The sequence below is a fragment of the Passer domesticus genome, chromosome 12, assembly GCF_036417665.1.
Source record: "Passer domesticus isolate bPasDom1 chromosome 12, bPasDom1.hap1, whole genome shotgun sequence".
Classification (NCBI taxonomy): domain Eukaryota; kingdom Metazoa; phylum Chordata; class Aves; order Passeriformes; family Passeridae; genus Passer; species Passer domesticus.
In genome coordinates, this window is record NC_087485.1 from 7,839,626 (window position 1) to 7,864,330 (window position 24,705).

At 41.4% G+C, this 24,705-nt stretch overlaps 1 protein-coding gene and 1 long non-coding RNA gene across 6 annotated transcripts in view; one reads left to right on the forward strand and one right to left on the reverse strand.

Moving 5' to 3' along the window:
- NUP93 (nucleoporin 93) overlaps window positions 1-24,705 on the reverse strand; it is a 75,454-nt gene that overhangs the window by 20,758 nt on the left and 29,991 nt on the right. For 3 of the 5 annotated variants that reach the window (XM_064387279.1, XM_064387278.1, XM_064387282.1), the window contains 3 exons: window positions 8,584-8,646; window positions 6,753-6,881; window positions 236-310 (listed from right to left, as the gene is read on the reverse strand). In XM_064387279.1, coding sequence (XP_064243349.1) covers window positions 236-310; window positions 6,753-6,881; window positions 8,584-8,646 — 267 coding nt within the window. Of the gene's footprint in view, window positions 1-235; window positions 311-6,752; window positions 6,882-8,583; window positions 8,647-21,255; window positions 21,306-21,376; window positions 21,540-24,705 lie in introns of those variants that run through there. The other 2 variants (XM_064387280.1, XM_064387281.1) reach the window with 2 other exon arrangements.
- Window positions 3,564-8,685, forward strand: LOC135279771 (uncharacterized). The gene is made up of 3 exons (XR_010346971.1): window positions 3,564-3,833; window positions 5,822-5,991; window positions 8,553-8,685. It is a non-coding gene; the product is annotated as an uncharacterized LOC135279771 (long non-coding RNA).

The window sequence follows — 24,705 nt, forward strand, 5'->3', positions numbered from 1 at the left end:
CTCATATATGGTGCTCAGGATCTCTTTTTGACAAAAAATATCTTGTAGCAAACAGGTGAGTATGCTTCTAAAAACATCAAGATTTATGTGTTTGTCAATAGCACTTGATCTCTTGGCAGATATTTTCATGTTTTACCTACTATATTTTCTCTTACACTAAGCTCCAATCTTTATTTTCCCCGTCCCTCTGCATGCAGAACACAGTGTTTAATGAAGTTTTTCCACTGCCACTCACCTGACGAGCATATGCCATCTCCACACTGTCCATGGAGCTGCGGCCTGGAGGACCCACCTCCCCCACGTAGCTGGGCTGTTCAGTGAGAAACATGCAGGAAGATATGAAATACAGAATTGCCACAATGCATTTTACCAATACATCTGCTCCTAAAGAACAGCAAAACCATGTTCCTGACAGAACTAAGAACAGGGGTTTGAACCATCTACAGAGAAAAATGCAGTCTTACTGCAATACCCCATTATCTTCCCAATATAGCTTAAACTTTCTAGAGTGACAGAAATCCTCCTTATTCAGTGCACAAACCAACCATTAGCTCTCTAGAATTAGGACATCAGTGTCTCTTGGTAGCACCTTATAATTTTAAGTCTTTGCTTTTGTTTCTTGAAAGGTTGCTTCTTGTCAATGTCTCGCTGTGAGGCATCTACTCTGAACCTCCATCACAGCAAGGATATAGAATCCAACAGATGAGCTCAAATAGATCCAGTCTGGTAGATCTGATACTCCAGTTTTGTCCCAGTACCATGATATGGACATAAAATAGGACTGCAGCACTCAATTGTGCTGGAAAGTGCCCCACTGCTGGTCTGCTGCAAGAGGAAGTATGCTGGCAATATCCTGACCTGAAAAAAATAGTCTTTTTACCACAGAGACTATGCCAAGATTGAGATATTTTGAGCGTACAGCAGGGAGAGACAGCCAATGGAATCATGGCATACAAAATTCATACTCTTATAAAACTCATAATACAACATGCCACAATAGGTATAATGCTGCATAATTTTTAGTACTTACTCCATGGCACAGGTATGCTCTCAGTACAGCCACCACTGAACATATATGTTCAATACTCTGGAGGAAATAATACTCTGAGCAATGCTCTCTGCTATTTCTTGTTTTCTAAAAGAATGTAATTCTTTATTTCAGCATCAGCATTGCAAGTCTTGAGTTTGAAAAATAAAGTACAGTCATTTTAAAGACAGATCCCTTTGAGGTAAACAGTCCTTTAATATCAGTTGCTTCAGAAGGCATGCTGGTCTGAAGATCAAAGCAAGACAAGCTCAGTTCAGAAGCATAATATTTATTATGAAGCCAGCTGACATAGTTGGGGCAAGCAAAAAGGAACAGACAAGCTTTCAGCAAAGTAAGGTTTTCAAGCTTGTTACCATATAACTCAAGGCCATGGATATTCATCTAAACTGGAATCAGTAATTTTTTCCGAGAAAGGGCAGGTACATCTGCAGAGTTTAAAAATTAAGCTTTTTACCATCAAAGTCAGTTACAACTGGCTGCACATCCTCATTAGCTGTTACAGGGCACCTAAGCAATATGCTCAAACAGCTTTACTGCTTCTTACACTGGTTACCCAGAATGTCAGTACTTTACAGTGCAGACAGGATCACCTCCAAGGATTGCTTGAGAATGTGCTCTAGTCTTGCCTGGAAGAGTTCACTTAAATGTGACCAACTTGCTGCCTGTACAAACAACATGAAGCCCAAATGCAAGAGGAAAATCACTGTTTTCACTTCCAGTTTAACCAGCTTCAGAGTTCAGCTTTGCTGACACCTGTCAAACTGCAGCATGGCAGGAGCAATGTTCCTGCCATGACCTGGCTCGTGTGGATTTCAGGAAGAGATCCAGAAACGGACAGCTTTTCTCCAGATGGTGCCATCATTCAGTTTCTTGTTTCAAATGAGGATGAAATACTGGCAGAGTCTTCAAAAGAATCTCGCTATTTTTGGGAACTGTATCCCAACTTCAAAATGAAATAACACAAACAAATGAACTTCCAGACATCTTACTGATCAGTTTTGCATGGAACATTCTCTCAGTTATTCCCAAATTAATTTTACTTTGGTATTGGTTTAACCTGGAATATCTTCTACCATGTAAGACCTCTCTTACACTCATGAGCATGTGTCCTTACAAAGACAACTACTACTCACTGTCCCAATCCAGGAGTTTTGATCAGTAAAGTGTTCACAAGTTAAAATTTAAAAACAGAAGAAGTTACACAATTGGAATGGCCAAGAAACTCTTCTGCATTGGCAAGGAATTTATATATGAAGATAAGGGCACTGACCTCTATCAAGAAATTATAAGAGCTTTGTGATATCTGTAGTTACAGGTTTCTGTACAGCATACAACAGTTGATTACAGAATTAAAAAAATTCAGCAGTGTTTGTCCCTAATATAATGAAATATAAATGAATGAAGGTACCAAGGATGAACCTGGACAATCCTTTAAAATGGCTGAAATTAGTTCATTGCTGCATTAATTTCTCACTAATAATGCTATTTAAATAATATTTAACCTGATTACAAAATCATGCAGGTGCATTTAGACCTCAGGCTCTATAAAAATGCCTTACAAAAAACCCAGAAGCAATTTCACTTTTCTTTCTGCAACTGAACTTACACTAAAAATATTCTTCACAGCCCCTCTTAGAGGGTACTGATATTCAGAAGCATCTGCATTTTTCTTTCATTGCCAAATCATCTGACACAAATTCCTTTAAACCCACCTAAAACCTGACAAATTCTTTGTTCTAACGAACAAAGAAACTGTTAAAGCAGGTTTCCTGGGAAACAGACACCATGGCAGAAATAGCGCTTTGCAGCCTCTCCCTGTGCCGAGCCAGATAAAATGCAGAGTTATTTAAAGTAATGCTAAATTATGGACGTTGTCATTAATTACCGATGAGGTTTCATCTCCTAAAGCAAGTGAGGACCAGTACATAGTGACTTAGTGTCACTTTCAGCCAGTGCCCAGGCAGCAGACACACAGGGACTGGGGCTTTGTTTGTGAGTCTGTTCCTTTTTCTGCTTTGTGGCACCAAAGAGCACCCACGTGGCTGCCACTCCAGAGACTGGTGTGTGACTGCTGGGCTCAAACCAATTCAGGTAACAATCTGCATCCAAAAGTGCACGCCTGAAACTAGGAAATAGCTGCTCTGGGGTTGGGTTTTCCTTTCCTTTCTCCAATTTTAGTTTAACCATTATGCTTTAGGAAACACTTCTTAACTATCTGCTGCAGCTGAGAAGTGCCACACTGAAATGACATTCTTTAAATTCTACTGACTTAGCACTTCAGGGGGAAAAAAAAAAATCAAGAAGTCTAGAATTTGTCCTAATTTTCTTACACGTTTCTTTCCTATGGAAAAAGAGCCATGGAAGTAAGCTTATTTCCTATTTTTTCCCATCTCATGCATGCATTCCAGCTTCACCTTTGAATTATTAAACTACAAGAAAGCACTGGCTCACTGAACTATCACATGGCTGTGCTAAAGGGAAAGCTCAAAAGGAAAACTAAAGCAGTGAGTCAGCATGGAGAAGGTCACTTCCAGGGCTTCCCCTGAATTGCAGAAATGGACTGTGCAGGCAATCATTCCCAAGAAGGGAAGGATTTTCCCCCCTACAAACTAACAGGGGGAAAGTGAAGAGGGGGGAGGATATTCTTTGTTGGCAGAACTTACCAAGTTTCAAGCAACAAAAAGATAATGAATGATGTGTTCAAAACAGGTCAGGTTCTGAAGTTTAACTGGAGCAGCAAAAGGAAAAGCAGAAAAGTGGGGAATGCACAAAGGACTGCAGAAATGTAAGTGCACACACACAAAAATCTTGCTGTATCTCTAGTCTGATACTGCTTAAATGGCTTCTGCTGTTTTTCTCAAACACCTTTGCTTTTCCCTGCCCTGAATTTTGGTCTTTTCAAAACATTATTCAGAACTGTAATATTTATTCTGAATATTATCCATTTCTCAAAGCTGCAGCTTAGCTGCACTGCCATCACATTTTTATCTTTTAAATTCACTTAGCCAAAGATGCTGCTTTTCAAAGGAGCCCTCCTTCATTTGCACTCAGCCAAGCATTCAGCCTCACTTGCACACCAAACCCCGTGCATGTAAAGATGCATTATTCATCACCCTCATATGCATATGCACATTCCTCAGCAGAAGTCTGGGCAGACATTTTGTCAGCACTCCAAATGGCTTGGCCAGTAGATGCAGTGAATATCTAGGCAGGAGACCAAGCTGGAGAAACCCCATCAAAATACGCTGTGGTGGAGTGGAAAGCATCTTGCAGTGCTTGGGATTTAAGGGATATGAAGATGTGCTACAAAGGGGCAGAAGAGAAACCAAAAGGTGCCAGTGCCTCTCTATCACTGCAGGAGTGTGCTGCTTGACAGCAGCAGTGGAAGAGCTTACAGCAAGGGTGGAAGAAAGAAAAACCTGGAATAAGGAAAAACTTGGAGAAGGACAAAGGAAACGCCTTGGCACCTCATGGCACAACAGTCACAACAAACACCTTCAGACCATAGGTGTTTGACTCCTTGAAGACAAAACTCAGGCTTTCATCCCCTTCCAGCCCCACAAGAAGCACCTTTTTATCAGCTCTGGTTTTCCCTGACAAGAGGGTGCCAGGCTGGAAGATCAGGGGGAACAGAAAACCTTAACAGCAAGTCCTGCACTAGGTTCTTTGAATCGTGAGCTTTGCTTGTTAATTGGTCTTATTTCCATGAATAACGTGTTGGTATTTCACTCTGCCCAAATTAGCTTGCCCAAAGCTTGAGAATTGGCTCGAAGGCAGACTGGCCCCCTGCTGCGTTTGGATCTGTGCCTTTTCAGCTGATTCTCCATCTCCAGAGGATATCAATTAAACCTCTACTATATTCTAGAGGCTGTGTCTGTTTGTGTCACATACACACAAAAAACTTATTTGACTGGAACAAGGCTTCAGAAGAACAACCTGCTGTGGGGAGGTTAGATAACAGGCTTTTAACACAGTAGATGCACTTCAAACCTCTCAGACCTTTGACTTCTTGAGGCTAAGACTAGAATATATCAAGGATTTTAAATGCTCTTGAAATTACATACTGCTACTATGAAAGCTTTGAAACAGAGAGTGGAGTATTACTGAGTGATAGTGTGCATTGAGTCTTTAAACACATTCACCAGAAACATTAGGAGCTGAGTTTTCTCCCCTCCTCCCTCACACCAATTTGATGCTTGGCATCTCAAGTGCCATGGACTGGGGGTAGCATCCATTTGACAATGAAACACCAGAATAGGGGTTTTACCTGCTCAGAGTGGGTTATTAAAGTACTTCTGCTAGCAGTTAACATCCACACTCCAAAAGGAAAACCCCATACCAGTAACTACCACACAAATCAAAGATGTTAGAAGCTATCAGTAACTGCCAAGCCTTCAGATTCACAGCCTAAAATAATGGGATGGCTGTTCCTAGTTTTAAATTAATTCAGTCTGCATTATTTAGCATTTCTAATATTGGAAAGCTGGACAACCTTTGAGAAGTCCCAGTAAAGTTTCAGTAAAGTATTTTCTGGGGAAGACAGCCTCTAAAAAAAGAGGTATGCTAACTGGGATTAACCTATATTTAAAAGAACAGCAATCAGAAAGGGACATTTCATTAACAATTTTAATTATTTCCAAATCCCTATACAGGTCATACCGCATTAGCACCAAGGGTTTTTTTAATTTCAGTATACTTGCAGGTCATCCCAATGAACAAGAATTAATTTCCATTGGTAGAAAACATGGCTATAAAAATGTGTCTCTTTTTCAGCCTGAAAGCACAACAACTTGCATTCCTCCACTCCCTGTCGTCTCTCCCCTCAAGGTGAGCATTTTCATGGAGCACAGTGCAGCAGCAGTGATGTAACTTTGTGCTCCAGGGATCACAGCTGCTGTCTGATACTTTCAGCTCAGAGGAGCTGGGTTCCCAACACCCTGCAGGTAACTCTGCTTTGCTCTACTCGTTTAACTGAAACATTTTATTTAAGAGAATAAACTGTAAAGGTTTAAATTGTGACAGAAGATGAGGAAGGTTTAAAATGATAGTCAATATCTCTTGTGTTAAAGATGGAGTCAGTCTTGCCCACAGGATTTGGTCACTGCTGGATTAACCTGAACACTAGAGGTCAAAATTTTAATTTGGTCTGCATGAGACAACAAGATAAAAATGAAAGCTTTTTTTTTTTGTTTATTCATTTGGTTTTGCCAAGAGACCTGAGAGACTTAATCAGCCTCCTAAGAAGCCATAAATCCAGGCTAGCACACAGTGATAAAGGGAAGAGACACTCTGTGACCTTTGTGTAAGCACAATTGCACCTGAGAAATTCCCTGGTGTCACATCATAAGGGTTTCCTGAAGTCCCAGTGTGTTTGCTGTCCTCTGGGTATATTGACCTAGAATGTGTTTGTGACTAAGTTTCCAGCCAGCACATATGTTGCTCAAAACACAGCTTCAGCAACAGCAGCTCCATTGCCTGTACCCATCAGACAATAAATGGAAACAATCACAAAGGTTTGGAATTCTGCTAGACAACACATTCTGCTAGTCAGAGCCCTTCTAGAATTAAATAGGGATTTTATATTTCTCATTTTCACACAGTTACAGTTGCAGAATATTTCAGAGGTGGTTTCAGCAGTGCTGGAATTCCAGCTGTGTACAGCGCTGTGCGTGACTGTGCACAGCATTCAGAAAGACAGAGTTACCTCATTTTCCTGGGTGAAATCAAGAGCATCTTCCCCTGATGCAAGCAGAGAATGAAGAATCCTTTGTTTCACCTGTTCCCATTCAACCAGCATTGATTCTCGGTGATACTCCTCAGCCATGGCAAAAGTCTGTTGGTGAAGAAGAACAAGAGCTAAGGAACATAGAGAAACACTCACCAGCCTGACTCTGCTATTAATAGACAAGCCCAAAAATGAAACAGAAAATAGCAACTACATAAATCAACCAGGTCAGCCCTCAAGAGCTAATGGTGTGCTGCATATTATTTTAACAGGCTTCCTGTTCAGGTACAATGGGACTCAGAAAGTAGGTGTATGTGGAACTAAGACAACTCTCACATACCCCCAGCTGGTAAAAGAAGGAAACTGTGTCTCTTCCACAGCATGGCAGCACAGGAATCTGAGGAGGAAAGTAGGCTTCCTTCTTTAACTTAGCAGCACACACACAATATCCAGATTCATCACTGATCTGTGTGTTTGCTGAAACTTAACTTCTCTAATGACCACTGGCTTTTCACCTCCCTGGAGGCTACAAAGGTCTGGCTTGCTGCATTCTTAACAAAGATGTGTGTTTATTGCCCATAATAATTTTCAGGTCTTTACCTGTGTGTTTTTCTTTCAAATGGGAAAGAGGATAAAATAAAAATCAAAATATTAAGGAAAAATAAACCAGTGTAAAAGAATCAGGAAGTCTGTTTCATCAGGAACATAACTTGGGAAAGCACACAGGAAAATCAATTAAAAAAAATAACCTTTACCTTTAAAATGGCTGATGTGCTACACTGTCTTCAGATTCAATGGAGAACATATGGGAGGAAACAGCTTTTCCCTCAGTAAGGGAAATATTCCCTTACTTTAGCAATAGCATTAGGATAGAGAAGATACTTCACTACCTTTTCTGTTATTGTTGGGGTGAGACTAACAGCCTCAGGTATACCACCACAGGAAATAAGAGACTCTCCACTAATTCTGAATAGACTGAGCTATATTGTGTCTTCTACTTCTTTCCTGTTCACATAGCTCTGTGCTTCAATGTACATAACTAAATGTCTTGGTTGGCTAAGTTTTTCATTTCATTGCAGCTCACTGTTAGGATATTGTCAATTAATGAGCAAAACATTCCTCAGAAGAAAGAACTGATAAGAGACAGTGACATTTGCCAAACATTTAATTACAGTGCAAGCACACAACTAGAGCTTAAGATTTGTGCTTCTTTGTTGCATTATAAAATTCACTTTATACTTTTGTGGCAGGATATAGGTTTTACCCGTACCTTCGCTATAATCACAGGGTTTTAAATATGCTTCAATAGTTACAGATAATTTTATGTAATTGAAATGATTTAATAATGCTTATGTACTATTTTTTATCATTTGAAAGAAACACAGGCTCAGTTCTAAACCTCATGTCCCCAGGATACATGAAGGGAAACAATCATAACATGAGCACTAGGAAGTATGGAATGACATTTCCAAGAAGGAATTACAAGACAAACAACAGGAAGCATTTTTCTATGCTGCATAATTCAATTGTGAAAATCATTGTCCCAGAACATGACAGATACCAAAAGCACAAATAGATTCAGAAACAGGATTAGATGATTTTCTTATCAGTAAACAAGTTGCTGCTCAGATGATCTTCAAAACAGCTATTTGTTCAGAGGTGAAGATACAGGAGATGAAGAGGGGAAGGCTAACTGTCTTTTTCTTACAGACTAAATACTGATCCCTTTCAAGGGAAGAAAACTGAACTCTGCAAATCTCTCCTGGTTTTTTTTTTTAGGGAAAACCAATGGTGCTTTCTTCCAACTTACCCTCCTCCTAGACTCTTCAATGGCAGACAGCAATGCATTATCTTTTTCATTCTTCAGGAAACCCTGCAGAAAAGGAGAAACAGAACTTCAGCCAAAAAAATCAGCCTTGCACTAACATCAGATACATATTGTAGTACTCAGCTCTTTCAGCTCTGAGAAGTGCTCAGAGCTCTCTCTGCAGTCCTGTCCCAAGAAGTTTAAAGGTCACTTTATTTCACCAAAGATACAGTAAGATGCCCATCCAGAGCAATGTGAAAATGAAAAAGCATTAATCCCCCCTTTTAATATGCATTAAATCCTAGTGAAATGTCCTGCTTCTATTCTCTTTTATCTCTGTGTCCCAGCACCTGCCTGCTCTTGCTCTCCATTTGAGGGAGCTAGGATGAAAGCTGGTAGGAGCGATAAGCCAAGATAAGATTGTTAGACTTGAGTATGCTGAAAAAAATAAAACAGGCTTTGACTTGGCAGCTTCAGGCAGAAGTGGAGCTCTTGGAGGACCAATACAACTGTGAAAACGAGCCTTAAAAATAGTCAGTTGAGAAAGGATTGAAATAACTAAACAGTTGGAAAGCATACAGAAAAAGTTTACCACACAGCTTCTCTCCATAAATACAGCTGGAGTGGGTAAAAAGGAAGAAGTGTATTTTTAATTCTCAGTATATGAGTAAATCTCAAAGAGGTCAGGTGTGTGTGAACAAACTGATTTAGATGAGCTGTTAGCTCCTTATCCCAAAGGTTAGTTTTATGACATATACCAGGAAATATAAAATGAAGTTTTAACTTTAAACAAGTAGCTGTGGGGTAAAATGCAGTAGCACACAGAGACAACAATCAGGATATGTTTATCACATTTTAACATGCATATCTTTATTTTGAACTTTCACTGTTACATCACCAATAAATCAAGCTGATTTGTATGCCCAGACTTCAACTGAATCATTATACAAGTCATAAAAAACAAACAGAAGCTTTAGTATCCCTCTGAAGTAATCAGCTATAAATTATCAACTCTATTAACTGCTAATATCTTAAAAGTCTGTACACTCACTCCCGAGCTCTAAAACCAAAAGCTGCTAACAAACCCAGAGAGAGGGAACTCAGTGGACCATGCTTTATGCTTTTATACAGAGAAAACACAGTTGCAGCAGTGTCCAACTGAATTTGTCAGGAATCAGGATGATTTTTGTGCCTTTTTGTATCCCCATTTTCCTCCAAAGAATTCCTGTGATGACACACAGCAATTTGAGCTTTTGGAAAAATATATTTATGTCAGGTCTTACAAACTGTCTTGCAGCAGTAATATATACAACCACAAGTATCACAGAGTGATACTTAGCTCTGGGAGGTGAGGAGCAATTGAAATCTCCCCAGTCTGAAGCAATCTGGCAGGACACTGCCACACAGATGTGCTGCTTGCCTCCAGCTCCCCAGCACCAGCATGTGAAACAAAGGGCATTTCACCCTCTCCGTCTGAAATATGTAGAACAAGCATTTGAGGTACATGGGACAGGCTGGGACCCCCTTCAGCTGGCAATAAGAAGGTGACCCCTTTCTGTACACCAGAGGGAGAAGAAGCCACCATCCTCCAAGAGACGTGCGCAGTTCCCAGAAAGAGCCTTGAATTACACAGGGAGGAGAGCGGTCACCGCGAGCCAGCCTATTCTTCATTCCACCACCGACAGGTCCTGCTTTATTTTTAGACAATGCCCACAGAGAAATCACAGTTACAACCTGAATAAAAGGAAGCTAAATCCAGATCCTTGCACATGTCTGGGGACCAACTATTACAGCAGCTGTCACTGAGACAAGGGCTGCCGCAGTCACCTAACTGGGCCAAGACCCAGCCTCAGCTCTGTGCAGGAGAAGGATGGAGACGTGCCTGGTAAGCTTGTCCCTGCCTGCATGGGTAGAAGGACTTTGGGAGGACGAGTTTTCTGGGTTTCTTTTTTTTTGTCATTTCCCCACCTTCAACCTAAAATGGAGAAAAATTATCTGGAATTAAAACAAGCAATGCCTCTATACCTTCAGCACACACACCAACACACGAAGAGAAGAGACAGACCCATTTCAGATGCTAGAGATCAGACACTGCAGAGAACAGCGTGTTACCTCTGTTCTATCAACACTGCTAATTTTACAGTCAAAGCCCAATGTCTCCAAGGTGCAGACCTACAGTTACCTGGATGTGATGGAGGGTGTGAGCTTGCAGAGGTCCTGGATGCCTGGCTCCCTGCTTGCTCTGTGAGCACTGGACTCCTGAAAACCCCAAGAGATACAAGTCCTACCTTTCCTGCCCTTGGTCTTCCCCTTTTTCCTTTCAGAGATGTGTGCACTAGCAGGTACCTGCCTAGAAATGTACACAGCAATGATGGTAATCAACAGGGTAATTTAAGATGTGCTTGAACTTCCCTTGATGTCAGTAAATCCAGACTGAGTATCTTAATGAAACCGCCCAGCTCCCAGAGAGTTCTACAAGGTCCGTTTAAGGGATCACATTACACCAAGTGCCAATTAGAGGATGATAATTGTCTTTTTCAATCTCAAAAACTACTTCTTTAGCAAAATAAAATCCTTACATATTCCAAACAACATCTGTAATGCCTCACTAAGGAGAAATACATTTTAAAAAGGTTGCCCTATGTCTTGTGCTAAACATTATGACTCTAGCATGACAATTTCTGTTTCAGTTAATTACAGGCTAATTATTAAACCTCAGAAGAGGGAGTTTCAGTAAGTGATGCTGGAGCTCCTGTTTCTGCTTGTGCGAGCTGCTTGTACTTGGTTAGGCCAAGTAAGAGCTCCTGGGGGTGTCACTCCAGGCTTTGGTGGCCAGAATTTCACTCCTTAAGAAAGTGAGGTGCGTCTGGCTGGCTGCTGGATTCCCTGCATTTATCGCATTGCCACCTAGTGGTGCAACTACACTTTGATCACCAAACACGATTTCACAGATATACATAAACGCACCTTTGCTGCATGAAAAAGCAGAGCCCTGGAATAAGGACAGGCAGAAAGATGGCAGAGATGCACTTTACATCAGAGAATTTTTGTCTTCAGCAATCCCAGGTCACTTGAAGGGATCACATATCTGTTAAGAAGGCTGGCTGTGAACAGTGCTGGTTGTGCTCACCACTTACATGTGCCCTAAAAGTTTTCTGCAATCCCAGAGGCAAGGTTTGACTTTGCCATGAATGCTGGCAGAAGGAGGATACAGAGGGGCAGCGTTCAGCACGCACGGGGAGTGCACGACCCACAAAGCAGGAGCTGCCCTCTCCGGGGAGATGCTGCTGATTGTACAATGAGTAACGAGACATTGCTTCATATTCAGCATCCAGAGAGAAAAGCAGGATGAGAACAGAGATTATTGTTAGGAGACAAAAGGCTACTTCACACAGGCAGATGGCAAAGATAGGAGCAGCCAATACGAGCATTGTTGCAACCTCAGAGGTGAAAACCTCACCTTGCAGCTCCCCATGCACAAGCTCTGCCAGTGCAGGGATCCTAGCATAGCCTGGATTTTGCTTGAAAATGAAAATCTTACTTCCCTGAGGCAGGTTTATGCAAAAAGCTCACAGAGCCTTAATGTCACATCACTCTGCACTCCTTTAGTGAGTAGCATTTGATTTTCCTCTCTTTCACGTCTGACGCCCACACATCCTTCCTGCATCTAGTTTGGAAGGGAAGCAGCATAACTCTTGTCCATCACCAGTTCTTTGCAGCACTCACTGCTGAGTGGTTCCCACACACCATTTGTACAATATCCGATGCGATGGTGTTTGCAAAACAGGGACACAGGCACAGAAACACACCCACTCTCACACCTTCAGGTTCCCGCTTCTCCGTTAGTCCTGCTTACACTTACACGTCTACTGACTCTCAGCATCCTTCCTAAGCACATTCCAGATCCTCCTGGATCTCCTACACCTTGAATTTCAGCCTGATCTCACGGTCCCCCCTTTTTGATGAAATGCAGCCTCACTCTGCTTCACTTGATGATGGTTTGTAGAAGTGGCCGGCAGTGGAAGGGCAGGACAGGACCCCTGGCAGTGCTTGCTCCATTTTCACTCTCATCTCAGCCAGCCACTGACTGACACTGGTTTGACAGCAACCAGCAGCTGCCTCGCTCCAGCCTGAATTCCAGCAAGAGTGTGTTCCAGTAGTTCCCTATCAGTACACAAGGGCACACGTGCACACACCAATGGTCTCTTTCTGACAGGAGACTGAAAGTCTCTTCCATTTACTGCAATAAATGAGGTTAGTAAACTCTCCTGGCTGAGAGAAGTCTCTTAATTACTTTCATCAGCCAGGCCATACTTTTAATACTTGATCTTGGTATTCAAGCTGTCAAGAGAAGGCGAATGTTGCCAAATAGTATATTGAGGCTTTGGATGTTGACAGCAATGGGTACTTTTTCACTGGCACAGAAAGAAAGAAGAAAATGAAATGAACAATCTGGGACCATTTCAAGTCAATTGCTCTTTGATTAAAATATTTCCAAGTGCTGGATTTCCAGTAGATCCAGTGAATCCAGCAGGGACAGTTAACAAAAATCACTCTGGCAACTCCAGGTGAAGCACCTGAATTTATTATTTCTACCAGCAATTCTAAGAAACAGTTTGCTATCCTATTGAAAACATGGATACATTTGAGACCACTCCTGAGGTGGTGTACCCTGTCACAATCCTCCTGGCCATGTTCTCTCTGGAAACAGAAAATGAAGCAAAACTACCTGCCACTTTTTAAATCTAAATTATTGTTTGTGCTGACACAAGCATCAGTGATTGCTGGTTTTAAATAGATAGGCCAAAGGGTGAAGAGTCATGGCCAACTATTGTATTCCCGAGGATGGGGACACACCAGTGTAGCATGGGCAGTATTTCAGTCTACTCACTCCTCCTTTGTATATATGACACCACCATGTCACACATACAATATGTGGAATACAATATGGAAGCTTCCATAGGTCTCCCATGATTTGTTTTTCAGAAAGCAGCAGGTTTTTTGGGCTAAAGCCATGGAGATAAGCTTCACTACATACTTTGGCCTGTGCAATACTGTGCCCTTCAAAGCAGCAAGACAGATGCCCAAAGATCAGCTACCAAGCACAACAAGCCAAGAGCATTTGTGAAATTGGCTTCCTCCTCGGAGAGCTTCAGATGGCAAAACTGCTGTGGGGCCAAAACAGACTGAGGGCAGAGGGGAAGATAACCCAGGGAAGGGTGATTCACCCGTCAGTATCACTTCAAAGCTGCACGAGAGGCAAGGAGTGCATCATTGTACACAGACAAAAAGGTCCACTGGAAAGGACAGCCTGATGGGTGTCATCCCACAGCTCGATACGTTGTTCAATTTAAGGATTTAGCAATACAAAATTTCCCTATCCTAAGACAGCTGCACTTGTCAAACTACAACATACATTTCTCAACTTCCTTACCATCATGTTTAGAGTGGGAAATCCTGTAACATTTTAAATTCCCTGTTGACTGAACAGAAGAAGCAGGGAAAAACCAGAAGGCTTTAGAGTTTGATAAGACCTAAGAGCTGGTTGATGCATCAGAGCCTTTCAAAGCAACAGCCGTGTTGAAGCTGAAAAGGGAAAAAAGCACATAGCAATAGCTAGAACACAAAACTGTGCTAATACAGCCAAACACTGGGCTTGGGGAAGATCTGCTGCTCTGCTACCTGCCTGCACAGGGGTCAAATCACATCCCCCTGTGCACTGTGACCATGCTACAGGCGTGTAGCCAATACTCATGCTCAGTTGGTTTGAGAGTCAAGTTAGGAGAGTTCTTCCCCACCCTGCAAGCCAATAGCATTTGAGTGGCAGTAAGCCACTAAAATATACAAAGCCTGGCTTCATCTCTGCTTCCTTGCGTGACCAGTGGCAATTTTAAAGATTACTTCAGGGTTTTTAAAGTGGTTTCCTGCTCCAGCAAAATCAAACTTTGCAGAGCTGCAATACTGTCTTCCTTTTATGATGGAGAAGCAGCAACCTGGGCCTCACCCCAGCAGCAGCAGGCACTGATGCAGGCCAGGCTGGAGCCCACGTACAGTGCAGAACAAGAGGGGCACCTCCACTTGCCCACAAAGCTCTCCCTGGGGCTGTGTGCACCAGGAAGATGCACAGAACAGCCTTTCCCAGAGACAAGCATTGGGGCAGGAATGGGCCTCCCCTACCTCGCCACTGGCACACGTTGATGCAGTGACCAGGCTCAAACACACTCTTTAATCCGTGTTACAGTGAGCCTTAAGCAAATATTTACAAAGAGCTCTCTGCTGAAGGTTAGTGCCTGCAATGCAAAAATCTAGCACTTTTTTCTGTATTATTTTACTGGTTTAGACTGTTTGATCTGTGAAACTCATGCAATTTTCATAGTAATCTTAACATGGTATCCAGGAACATCGGATTTTGCTGTGTTGGATAAATATCATTATTCCTTCTAGCCATGACAGGAGAAACTCAAACTGCTGAAAGAAGCATTCCTTGGGAAAATCACGGATCAGCTCTAACATAAGCAGGGGCAGATGGTGCACGCTCTTTGACTCTTGCTGGGCCTGTTTGAATCTGGCAAGTGAAGACTGGAAATGTGTTCCTCAGACATTCAGGCTCGAAGGGAAGAAATACAAACACCTCCCAGCACCCACTTCAGCCAGGACACCATCCATTAAGCATGGAAGGCTTATCTCAAACCATCAGTTAATATCAAACCATCCCCAGCACTGAGATCACCACCACATCCCACACCCAACTGCAGCCCTCCAAAACACAGCTGCAGCCTGTGGCCAGCAAGGAGAGTGCAGGTATCTGCAGTGACCAGAAGCAAAATTTACCATGAAACACACAGGGAGCACAGCTTTACCATACTGGAAATGTCTAGAAAAATACCACTGCTCAGCTTTCCTGCAGGAATATTGTGCCAGGCACTCAGCAGCGCCAAAATCGAACTCTCTGCTATGTGGCACTGCTTGTTCCATGTATAAATGGAGATCATCACTGCTGGCAAGAAACATGACTCTGCTTAATTTTAGTTTTTTCTAATTCAACACAGGATGCTCAGTGAGTTCATGCACTATGAGACTTCAGTATTTCATTTAAAATTGTACTTACACATGGCTTAACTCCTAACATAACATGAAAACTCATTGCACTGTTCCTGTGTATTCTAGATTTTTTTTAAAAATATGTCAGAGACATTTCCAAGATTTAACAAATCCAAGTGTAATTAAATAAGTGAAGTAGGACATGAGCATGAGTTTTAAAAAATACTACAATATACCAACCATTGCAATATATATAATTTATATACTGCTTACACAGTGTACCTAATTATTAAAATATTAGTAATTATCCATACTGCTTGTTCTGTCTTTCCCCTCCATCACAGTGAAACCAACAGAACTTCAATTACACAAGTTCATTTCTCATTCTCAGACTCTAAAAATCCTTGCCCTGTCATGATGGGCTGCACAGTGCATGGGAATGCTGTAGGTTTTTTTCAAAGTCACAAATACTTTAATGGCATAAGACTAAGATAATACATTTCTTAATCCAAAATTTTGCAGCAAAGTTGATTAGAATGAAGTCCTCTTTCATATACAGTCACCAGCCTCCACTGCACAAATCATTTCTGACAGCAACTGTTAATGCAACACAAAAGTAGTGCAAACAACAGTGCTACTTTCTCGAGTGATCCTGTCTTTCTCCCCAGGCATACACTCATTTTCCTTCTCCCTGTGATATACCTGGGAGTGGTTCAACAACAATCCCAGGTCCTATCAAGGTACAAAGAACCAAGGAGATCTGTGCAATAACAAAACAAAGTCTAGAATAGTCCTAACATGCTGAGAGGTCATGCAAAGAACAGGAGGAGTAACAATGAAAAAAAAAATCTAGATCTAGAAAGATATTACCATCTTTACATTCCTGAATATTTTTATCAGAAATATAAACATCTGTGTTTTATTAATTGAATAAACATAAAAATGGAAAACTAGTAAGAAGGTAGATGACTCCTGCAAGCCAACTGTGGCAGCAGGAGACATTACTCAAGAAGGAGCTAGTTCAGCTGGTACATTACACCTGAAAACATCCCAGATGGTATTTCTGTTTGCCTTAAGACAAAGAAACCAAAATATCACAAAGGCAATCAAACACAGTGCTACCTCACTTGGAATTACAACTTCTTGAGTGAGGGAATCTCTGCACACAGATCAGGCAAGCGGGAGCAGCAGCAGGACCCACGGGAAGCCCATCTCCTGTGGCACCGGCATCAGCACAGAGTGAACAGACCACACAGCCTGAAACCTGAGCTCGTCATCAAGTTTCCAAATGCATGGCTACCTGTTTTTCTTGACATTTTTGAATGCACAGGGATGACCTTAGTGTGGGGCTTTGCTCAGTGCTACGATGAGTGGCTACAGCCTCTCCCCTGCACTATACAAGCCCTCGCATTATGATCCTGAATAAAAAATACAAGCCTACAAAAATCACAAACGCATCAAGAGATCCACAATCAAAACTCAAGGCTTTGCCTCTTTTTGGAATTTAAGTAAATTAAATTATGAGATCATTCCAAAGGGCTTGAGATCTACAATGCAACCCCATAGTAAAAATATTTATAGAATGCAAACAAGGATAAGTTCTGATCATCCACTAGAATAAGTTGTTATACCTGCCTCTCCGGTATAATGATTTTTAAGGGAATACTGTGAAAAAACCTACAGATTTAAATGATTTAATACCTTCACTGTACAGTCATATCTAGGGCTGTAATGTAATACCTCTTGCTGGAAATATGCTTGCATCAGGCAGGACGCCCTCAAATGAAGCCATCGAAACCAATTTCACTGATGACGCCATTTTCTTATTTCTTTCGCTGCCATTTTAGCATCATGGTTACTCCACATTTCCTCAAGAAGTAGCTCTGCATTCTCTCTGCTCTAAGAGGAAACCATGCTTGAATAACACGGTGACAAATGAGACCTGTATGTTGAATTTCTGCCCGTGTCACATCCCTGCACGGCAGGGACGACGCACAGTTGCCACTGCAGACCACACCTCAATTCCCTGTACGAGAGCTGGCAAGGAGTCTCCCAAGAAGGTGCAAGCTGAGAAACCAGCCACTGGAAATCCACGGGCACCACACGAAAAATTGATACAGCTGAGGAAAGAGGAGTGTCCAGCCTTGTTACAGGAGGTATCTCTCCAAACCCCACAGAAAACACTGGCTAGTAAGGGAGTAGTTTGAAAAGAGAAGTAGAAGATAAAGGAGGCACACAGACAAGCTTGCAGTGTCTGCTGCTGGACTAATTGTATATTAGCATTAACATACAGGCAACCACAAAAACCCACTTAACCCGGTAGCAGAAAATTCATTTCTCAGTATCACATGCAAAAGACAAACAGTCACCCCAATCAATCAATAAAGTATTCCTTATCCCAAAATGACATTTCTGAAAGACCACCAGCAAGAGGGGTAAATTATTAAACCTAGTACTCATTAACACCCAGCCTCCTCCAATTCACTTCTAAAAATTGTATTGCAGTCCTCAAGTCCCCCCCACCCCTTGCTAAGTGCTTTCTCCTTGTCTGACTGGGAACATGTAACCTTGCTGCTTGTGAGAAACAGGGATGCTCTCAGGATTTTTTGAAAACCAAAACATGATTGATATTTCCACATCTCTTCCTTCACAATTTTAGATGAGTTGAAACAGTGAAATGCCTTCAAGTTAGTCTGAAACTGTAGGTAAAAAAGCAGTAATGAAAAAATTGGTTCTCGACCTCCTCTGGATTCAAGTAGCGAGCCTGGCAGCACTGAGTCTGACACTGTCCCTGTTCTCAGGCTGACTCAAGCAGAAAGATTTCGGCTGCTGTGCCCCCATCCCAGAGCTGAAAGCCTGCGTACTGCCTTCCTGAAGGCTCCTGAGGAGCACGAGTTATCTTTCTGCTCCATGAAAAGAAAAGCCAAGCAGCATCTTTCAGCTCCATCTGCATTTCAGACAGAAAGCGAGGCAGGCAGCGAGCGCTCGCTGCCTCAAAGGGACAACGCCTGGTTCAGACAGCAAAATCCTGTCAGCACTGGAAATGCGACAACCAAGTTACACCAGGGTGCAAATCCTGAACCAGCATAGGTGGCTTCCCCAGTGCTGTACCTCCACAAAAGGGGTTCCTACAACATTTCTACTGTGGTTTGAAGTCTCTCAGAAAAACCCATACAGGGAAAGAAAACCTTTCCCAAGTTAAATTTACTTTATTTCGCTGATAGTGGCTAACATGACAAAGAGACAAGATTACATTCACTGTAGTGTGAAGAATGTAGGCTTTTTTTTTTTAAATACACATCGGAATGTCAAGGAAATTTATAAATTTGAAGTTCAGCCTTCTTAAATAACACGAGATGATTTGGCAAAATCATCCACCTGAGTTAAAAAAAATAAGCCCAAGTTAGCTACCCCATTCTTCCTCAGTACTTGTAAGTAAATTATAGCTACTTTGTTCACCTAATAGCTATTTTCAACATGACACCTTATCCCCTAAGATAAATATAAATATTTTACTGACAGTGAAAGCAAGTAATTTGGAGTTCATACATGTCACGATATCTTTACATCCTCAATTTAAACATGCCATGGTCTTTAGAAATGGTTTTTCTTTACTACATTACTGATACATTTCACAAAGTTAATTATTTAAATTACATATGAATTATTAATTACAGATCATTAAACTAAGAAACAGAAGTCTGGAATATGCCTGTTATAATTATACAACTTATATTTTAAAATGTTAGACATTAAAAGACTCAGAGAGAAAAGCACACATTCAAATTCTCTGCTGCAACAAATATGTTACAAGAAACATTTTACCCTTTTTCCAGCTTATTTCTCCTATTGTGTAATAAACCTAAGGTTTAAACTTTCCAGACTTGGGGCATGAGGCCGGTGTGCTGAGGATACACCACAGACAATAGGTTTCCATTTTTCTCCTCTGGCTGTACTCCACCCTGGCTAAGGAACTGTCTAGCAGTGCATGCCTTTATTTGCGCCTTGCATTAACAAGGCACACAAGCTTTCGGACTTTAATGTAAATTAAATGTCAAGTGCAGATGCTGCCAACAGATATCACGGAAAACCCTGCTATAAGAGACCTATAGCTAATTATTCTTTATGGTGGCTCAGTCATTTTTTTCATACATTAATTTATGGAGCTTAGTTGAAGTCTGTCTCCCACCCACTTCAAACAAAGGAAAATAATTTGCCTCACTGTACTAACTGCAAGGATAACTGAGCCGTCGCCCATACGGGGTCAGTGGGGATGGGATGGTTTCCTCCATGTTTTTACACAGGAAAATCACACATTTAATCGTCCTTTACTTGATTTTTCACTGAGCTGCTTTTGTAGAAAGACCCCCCCCTTTGCACAGGTAATCTCGTTGGAGAAAGGCAACTTTTTGGCCATGCTATGCAACTGTTCCACATCTTCCCTCTGAGCACTTCTCACTTGATAAAAGGAAGAGTGCTGAACGCGGCACACGGGCACCTTAATATTTGGGAAGGGAGCCCCAAAAGAAGCAAGTCACTCTACTGCAAGAGCTCAGGTGCTGTCCCAGCACAGTATGTTTTATTAAACTGCTTCCTTTCATATACAAAAATAGAATTGAAAGGAAAAGAGAAAAATCAACCCACCCTGTACTTTTGTCCCCATATCCAAGCCCAACAGAGCTCCCAGTTTCATGCAGCCTCTAAGACCCCAGATCTGAGAGTATTAAATGAGCTGCCACCCACTCAGCTAGTCATGGCCATCACATTTATATAAATGTTAATTCCCTGACTGCTTCCCTTTACTATGACTTTACTGGATTAACCCTTTTCATAATGTATCCTATTCACTTGAAAGAGAGGTGGGACCTAGGCTACGAACTCCAGTTGACTAAGCAAATATGCTTCACCACCTCATTTAAGAAATTAACAAAAAAAAAAGCAAATCTCCACATATCTTCATTTGCTTTGAAAGAGTAGAAATATTTTGTCTCTTATTTTTGTCCTACATTTGAAATCCTTACTTGAAAATAAAATTAAAGAAAGTTTAATGTGTCTTCTAAATAAATCATAAATGCATATGTAAGAACAGGGGAAACAGAATGGACCAACATTTCTGCACCACAATGAAAAGCAGCAGGAAAAAAAAATCATAATCACGTAGCATCTTTATTTTTTGTTTAAAATACTTCCATAGACTTTTCATAGCCTAGGGAAGAGAAAACAGGAATAAAGGCATTCAGAAAGTTATGCTACTGTATTTCTGCTTAAATGAAAAGCAAAGTCAGCAATGTCAAGAGGGTCTTTAAAAAGGCAACACAAATGAAACCCCAAGCAGAAGCTGGACTGCCCCACCCAACAGCTGCTCTAGCGAAGAACATTGGAAGGTAAAGGCACAGACCTTCCCGTTTCTTTTCTGTCAGCAAAGGACCTTATCTCAAAACTACCCACCTGTTCTCTTTAATTACTCACTTACAAATTAAAACAACCTGCAGCAACAGTACAAAGAAAAACCGCCATAAAAGACACCTGAAGGAAAACTCTCTCTTATCAAAGCAAGCTTTTTAACCCTCATTTTATATATTTTAAAAGACAGACATTCCTACCTGTAGATCTCAGGACTGAGGAGTTACAAACCTGTTAATTCTGGCTGTAACTGCCACACTTCAGCTGCCTGGTATTTAGGTTTACACATCTGTATCTATCTCTATTCATGTTCAAGTTTTCTCATCTTTAAAATAATATATATAAATCAAACCTGCAAGTCCTGAAATGGCTGAGACAGTCAAGAGTCCAGCAAGACAATAAGAAAGCAGCTGCTTTCCACGGCTGAACACCACTGCCTGTAAAGCATCTATATATTTTTTTTCCAGTGGTGCTTTATTCAAATTCTAGGAAAAGCATCAGTCTGAAACCAGTAACTGATGGGAGTAACAGTTTATAGGTTACAGAAGGATATTTTATTGTTAACGGACTGTACCATGTAGGAATTAGGAGGGGGTGAGGCGGCAGGCAGGCAAGAGGAGAGAGATGCTACTATTTTTTTTCCCGAGCCACTGCAATTACCCTGATGTGAATTTTTGATGACTTCCGACATATTGCATGGTTAATAATCGTTTCAGCTGTCATGTTTGGTTAATGTGGAAAATGCATTTGCTGCATTGTGATGCAGCACTCCAGCCACAGATTGTAACACCAGTTGTGAAGCTATTCCCTTAACTGAGCTGCATGAATTTGCACATACCATGAGGCTGAAATAAATGGTAGTTTGATTTTTATACAGCAACTGAAAGCTTCTGCCATTTTAGACCTGCAGAGCTGTTAGTACAACTTGTACAGGCAGATAATTTTACTGCATATTAATTGCTGTCAATGCTCTTTAAAGGGGAGCTTTGATTCTCCATTGTTGTGCTGTGTTTGGTTATTTATCAGTTAAAAGACTGAGATACTATTTATGTTAGACATCGTACATTTTTGTAGCTTTACACAGGTTATTTAATTGTAAGCATATATAGATCAATGAAACTGTCAGCACTACAGAAATGCAGCCTTGCTATTCATACAGGCTCAACCTACTTCTTCCTCCATATGATACTTAAGAGTGTGTGTATATATAACCTTGTCTTACAAATGATTGCACATGAGGTGTGAAAATAAAATGACTGCACGTAAGGGGTGAAAATATGCTGCTTACAATCAAATAAAGAGAATTTTATTTGCAAAGTACCACTTCTTCACCTACACTTTAAACATCAAACGGAAAAGTATAAGGTTACATAAATACTCGCGTGTGCCTTTCACTGTCACCAAGAGAAAAACAATGCTGCAAGCAATCATGCAATTACAAGAGGAGATGTAAAACAGCAGAGATGAAACCATGCTAAGAGCCAGTCACCCGATGATTAAAGTCAGGCCAGTGTATTCCAGCAGTCAGGTGATGGTGCCATCATTACAGTGCAGAAAGCCACGGAAAAATCGAGAAACAGACCACCCCCATCTTCAAGAAAAAAATTAGAAGCACCAAAGTAATAAAGAATGCACTTGCTAATATGCCAAACGTGCAACCATGAAAAAGCATTTCACAGAATGTGTGTGTAACACTACCGGGAAGTTACTGTCACAGACCCCAAGTGCACATTTAACCCATGGTGCCAACCCAGCTCCAGTCTGCAAACTGCTGGTGACACTCCTAAATTCAAAGTTCATTCTTTTGAAATTCCAGAACAACAGCCCTGCTGCCACATCACTTCATTTCACAGTTCAGTAATTCTGCTCACAAATGCACATCTTCAATTTGCAAAAACACACATGCAAAAAAATCCAGACTTGGGATGTCTATGTTTAATGAAGAACAAAAAGCTATCATCAGGAGAGTGTTTTACTGTGCATGAACACTGACATACCTACAGAATCACCACCAATTCATTCTTTCCACTTCTGTTTAAATTAAAACAGCACTGCAATGTGTATGTTAGACATGACATATCAAAAAATACAGTGCAGGACATTTTATACTGAAAAAATAGGAGTCTCTGAATTAACATTGTACTCTCTGGTTTGGGAGCAATTCCCATTAACAGGGTTATGGCTGCAGAAGGTGCTCTGTGGCTCAGGCTCACCTACCCCAAAGGCATCATCGCACCTTGCACAATTCAGAGTTTTGCAGATGGCAGAGTGATCTCTCACAGTGTGTTTTGGCTTTGAAATTAGCAAACTTTATCTTAAAGGTGATTTTCCTGAAGTGATTGCAAGGAGCAATCCCTCCCTGCTTGTGACCAAATCAACACCTGAATATCTGAATCCTCCTACCAGGCATTTCATGAGTGGAGAAGACAGGTCTGAATCCAACATTCTTAGAGGAAAACTGCAGTCAGTTGCATTGCAGGGAAAATTATTGATCACAACCAGCTACACCCCATAGTGCAGGCAAAGTCCCTTTTGGGAGAGGAAGGTTAATACATTTGCAGGGATGATTTAACTCTGGCATTCCTCCTGCATTTCTGAGCATCCATGTCTGGCACCATCACTGCGGCTGGGCTTGCTTCAGTAACTTGCCACTCACCTCACACACACTGCTCTGGCTTTGATGGCTTCTCCCCCTGCTTACCTCGAGTCTGCACAACCCACTAGTGGTGCAGAGACAGAAGCACTGAGGACATGCACAGCTTTTGCTTCCTAGCCGAACTCTGAAATAGGTAAAGGTACCTGGAGGGACAGTCGTGTCTTTAGGACAGACAGCAGCCTCCCAGGGATTTCAGCAGCACAATCATCCATCTGGAGCTGCTAGACACAACTTTAAAGATGCTGCTTTTCTCAAGAGACATTCTCTTTTATTTTCTGGCAGTATAGTGCTGCTGCAGAAGCTCCTTGCAACTGCAGATCTATGCATTACAATCAGCACAATTATATATCTGCACTTTGTTTTACACATTGCATTACCAGGGAAAGCCTTCCCGGTGTAGCTCAGCACTGTCTCCCATTACCTATGGATTTCTTAAAGCAACAGCTTAGAGGGATGTGAACAGAAACTACCCACCCAAATGGCTGTTAGTGTAAACAACTGTGAGTCTAACCCAGCTAAGATGTCGGAACTGCTATCTGTTTCACTGGCAATCAATTTAGTGGAGCATTCAGTCAGCTCACGCATCAATCACTCCTGCACTCTGATGTGACTGTGGGAGGAGAAGAGGGAAAACTACTGTTCAGGGCTGCTGGGCCCCAGCTAAGGAAAAGTGCAAAAGTCTTCCTTCTGAGTAGAAAGCATCATATCTCTAAGAGAATGACAACGCAGAGAGAACGCAGAAGCTGTTGGACCAAGAATATCCTTCTCTTGGTCATGATCATTCCCTCACTCTGTCTCTGGGTATTCACAATGACCTCATGCCTTCTTAGGTAAAGCTTCATCTCTGCAGTGAAGGAGATTCCTTCATCAAGACTACAAAAAAATCAAAAGATGCAATCACCCTTACCTAAAAAAAAAAAAAAAACAACAAAAACACTAACAAACAATAAAACATGGTAGCCTGCAATCAAAGATATAATCTCATTTTCTTTTAGTCTTGCACTGGACAGGGATAAGGTGGAGAA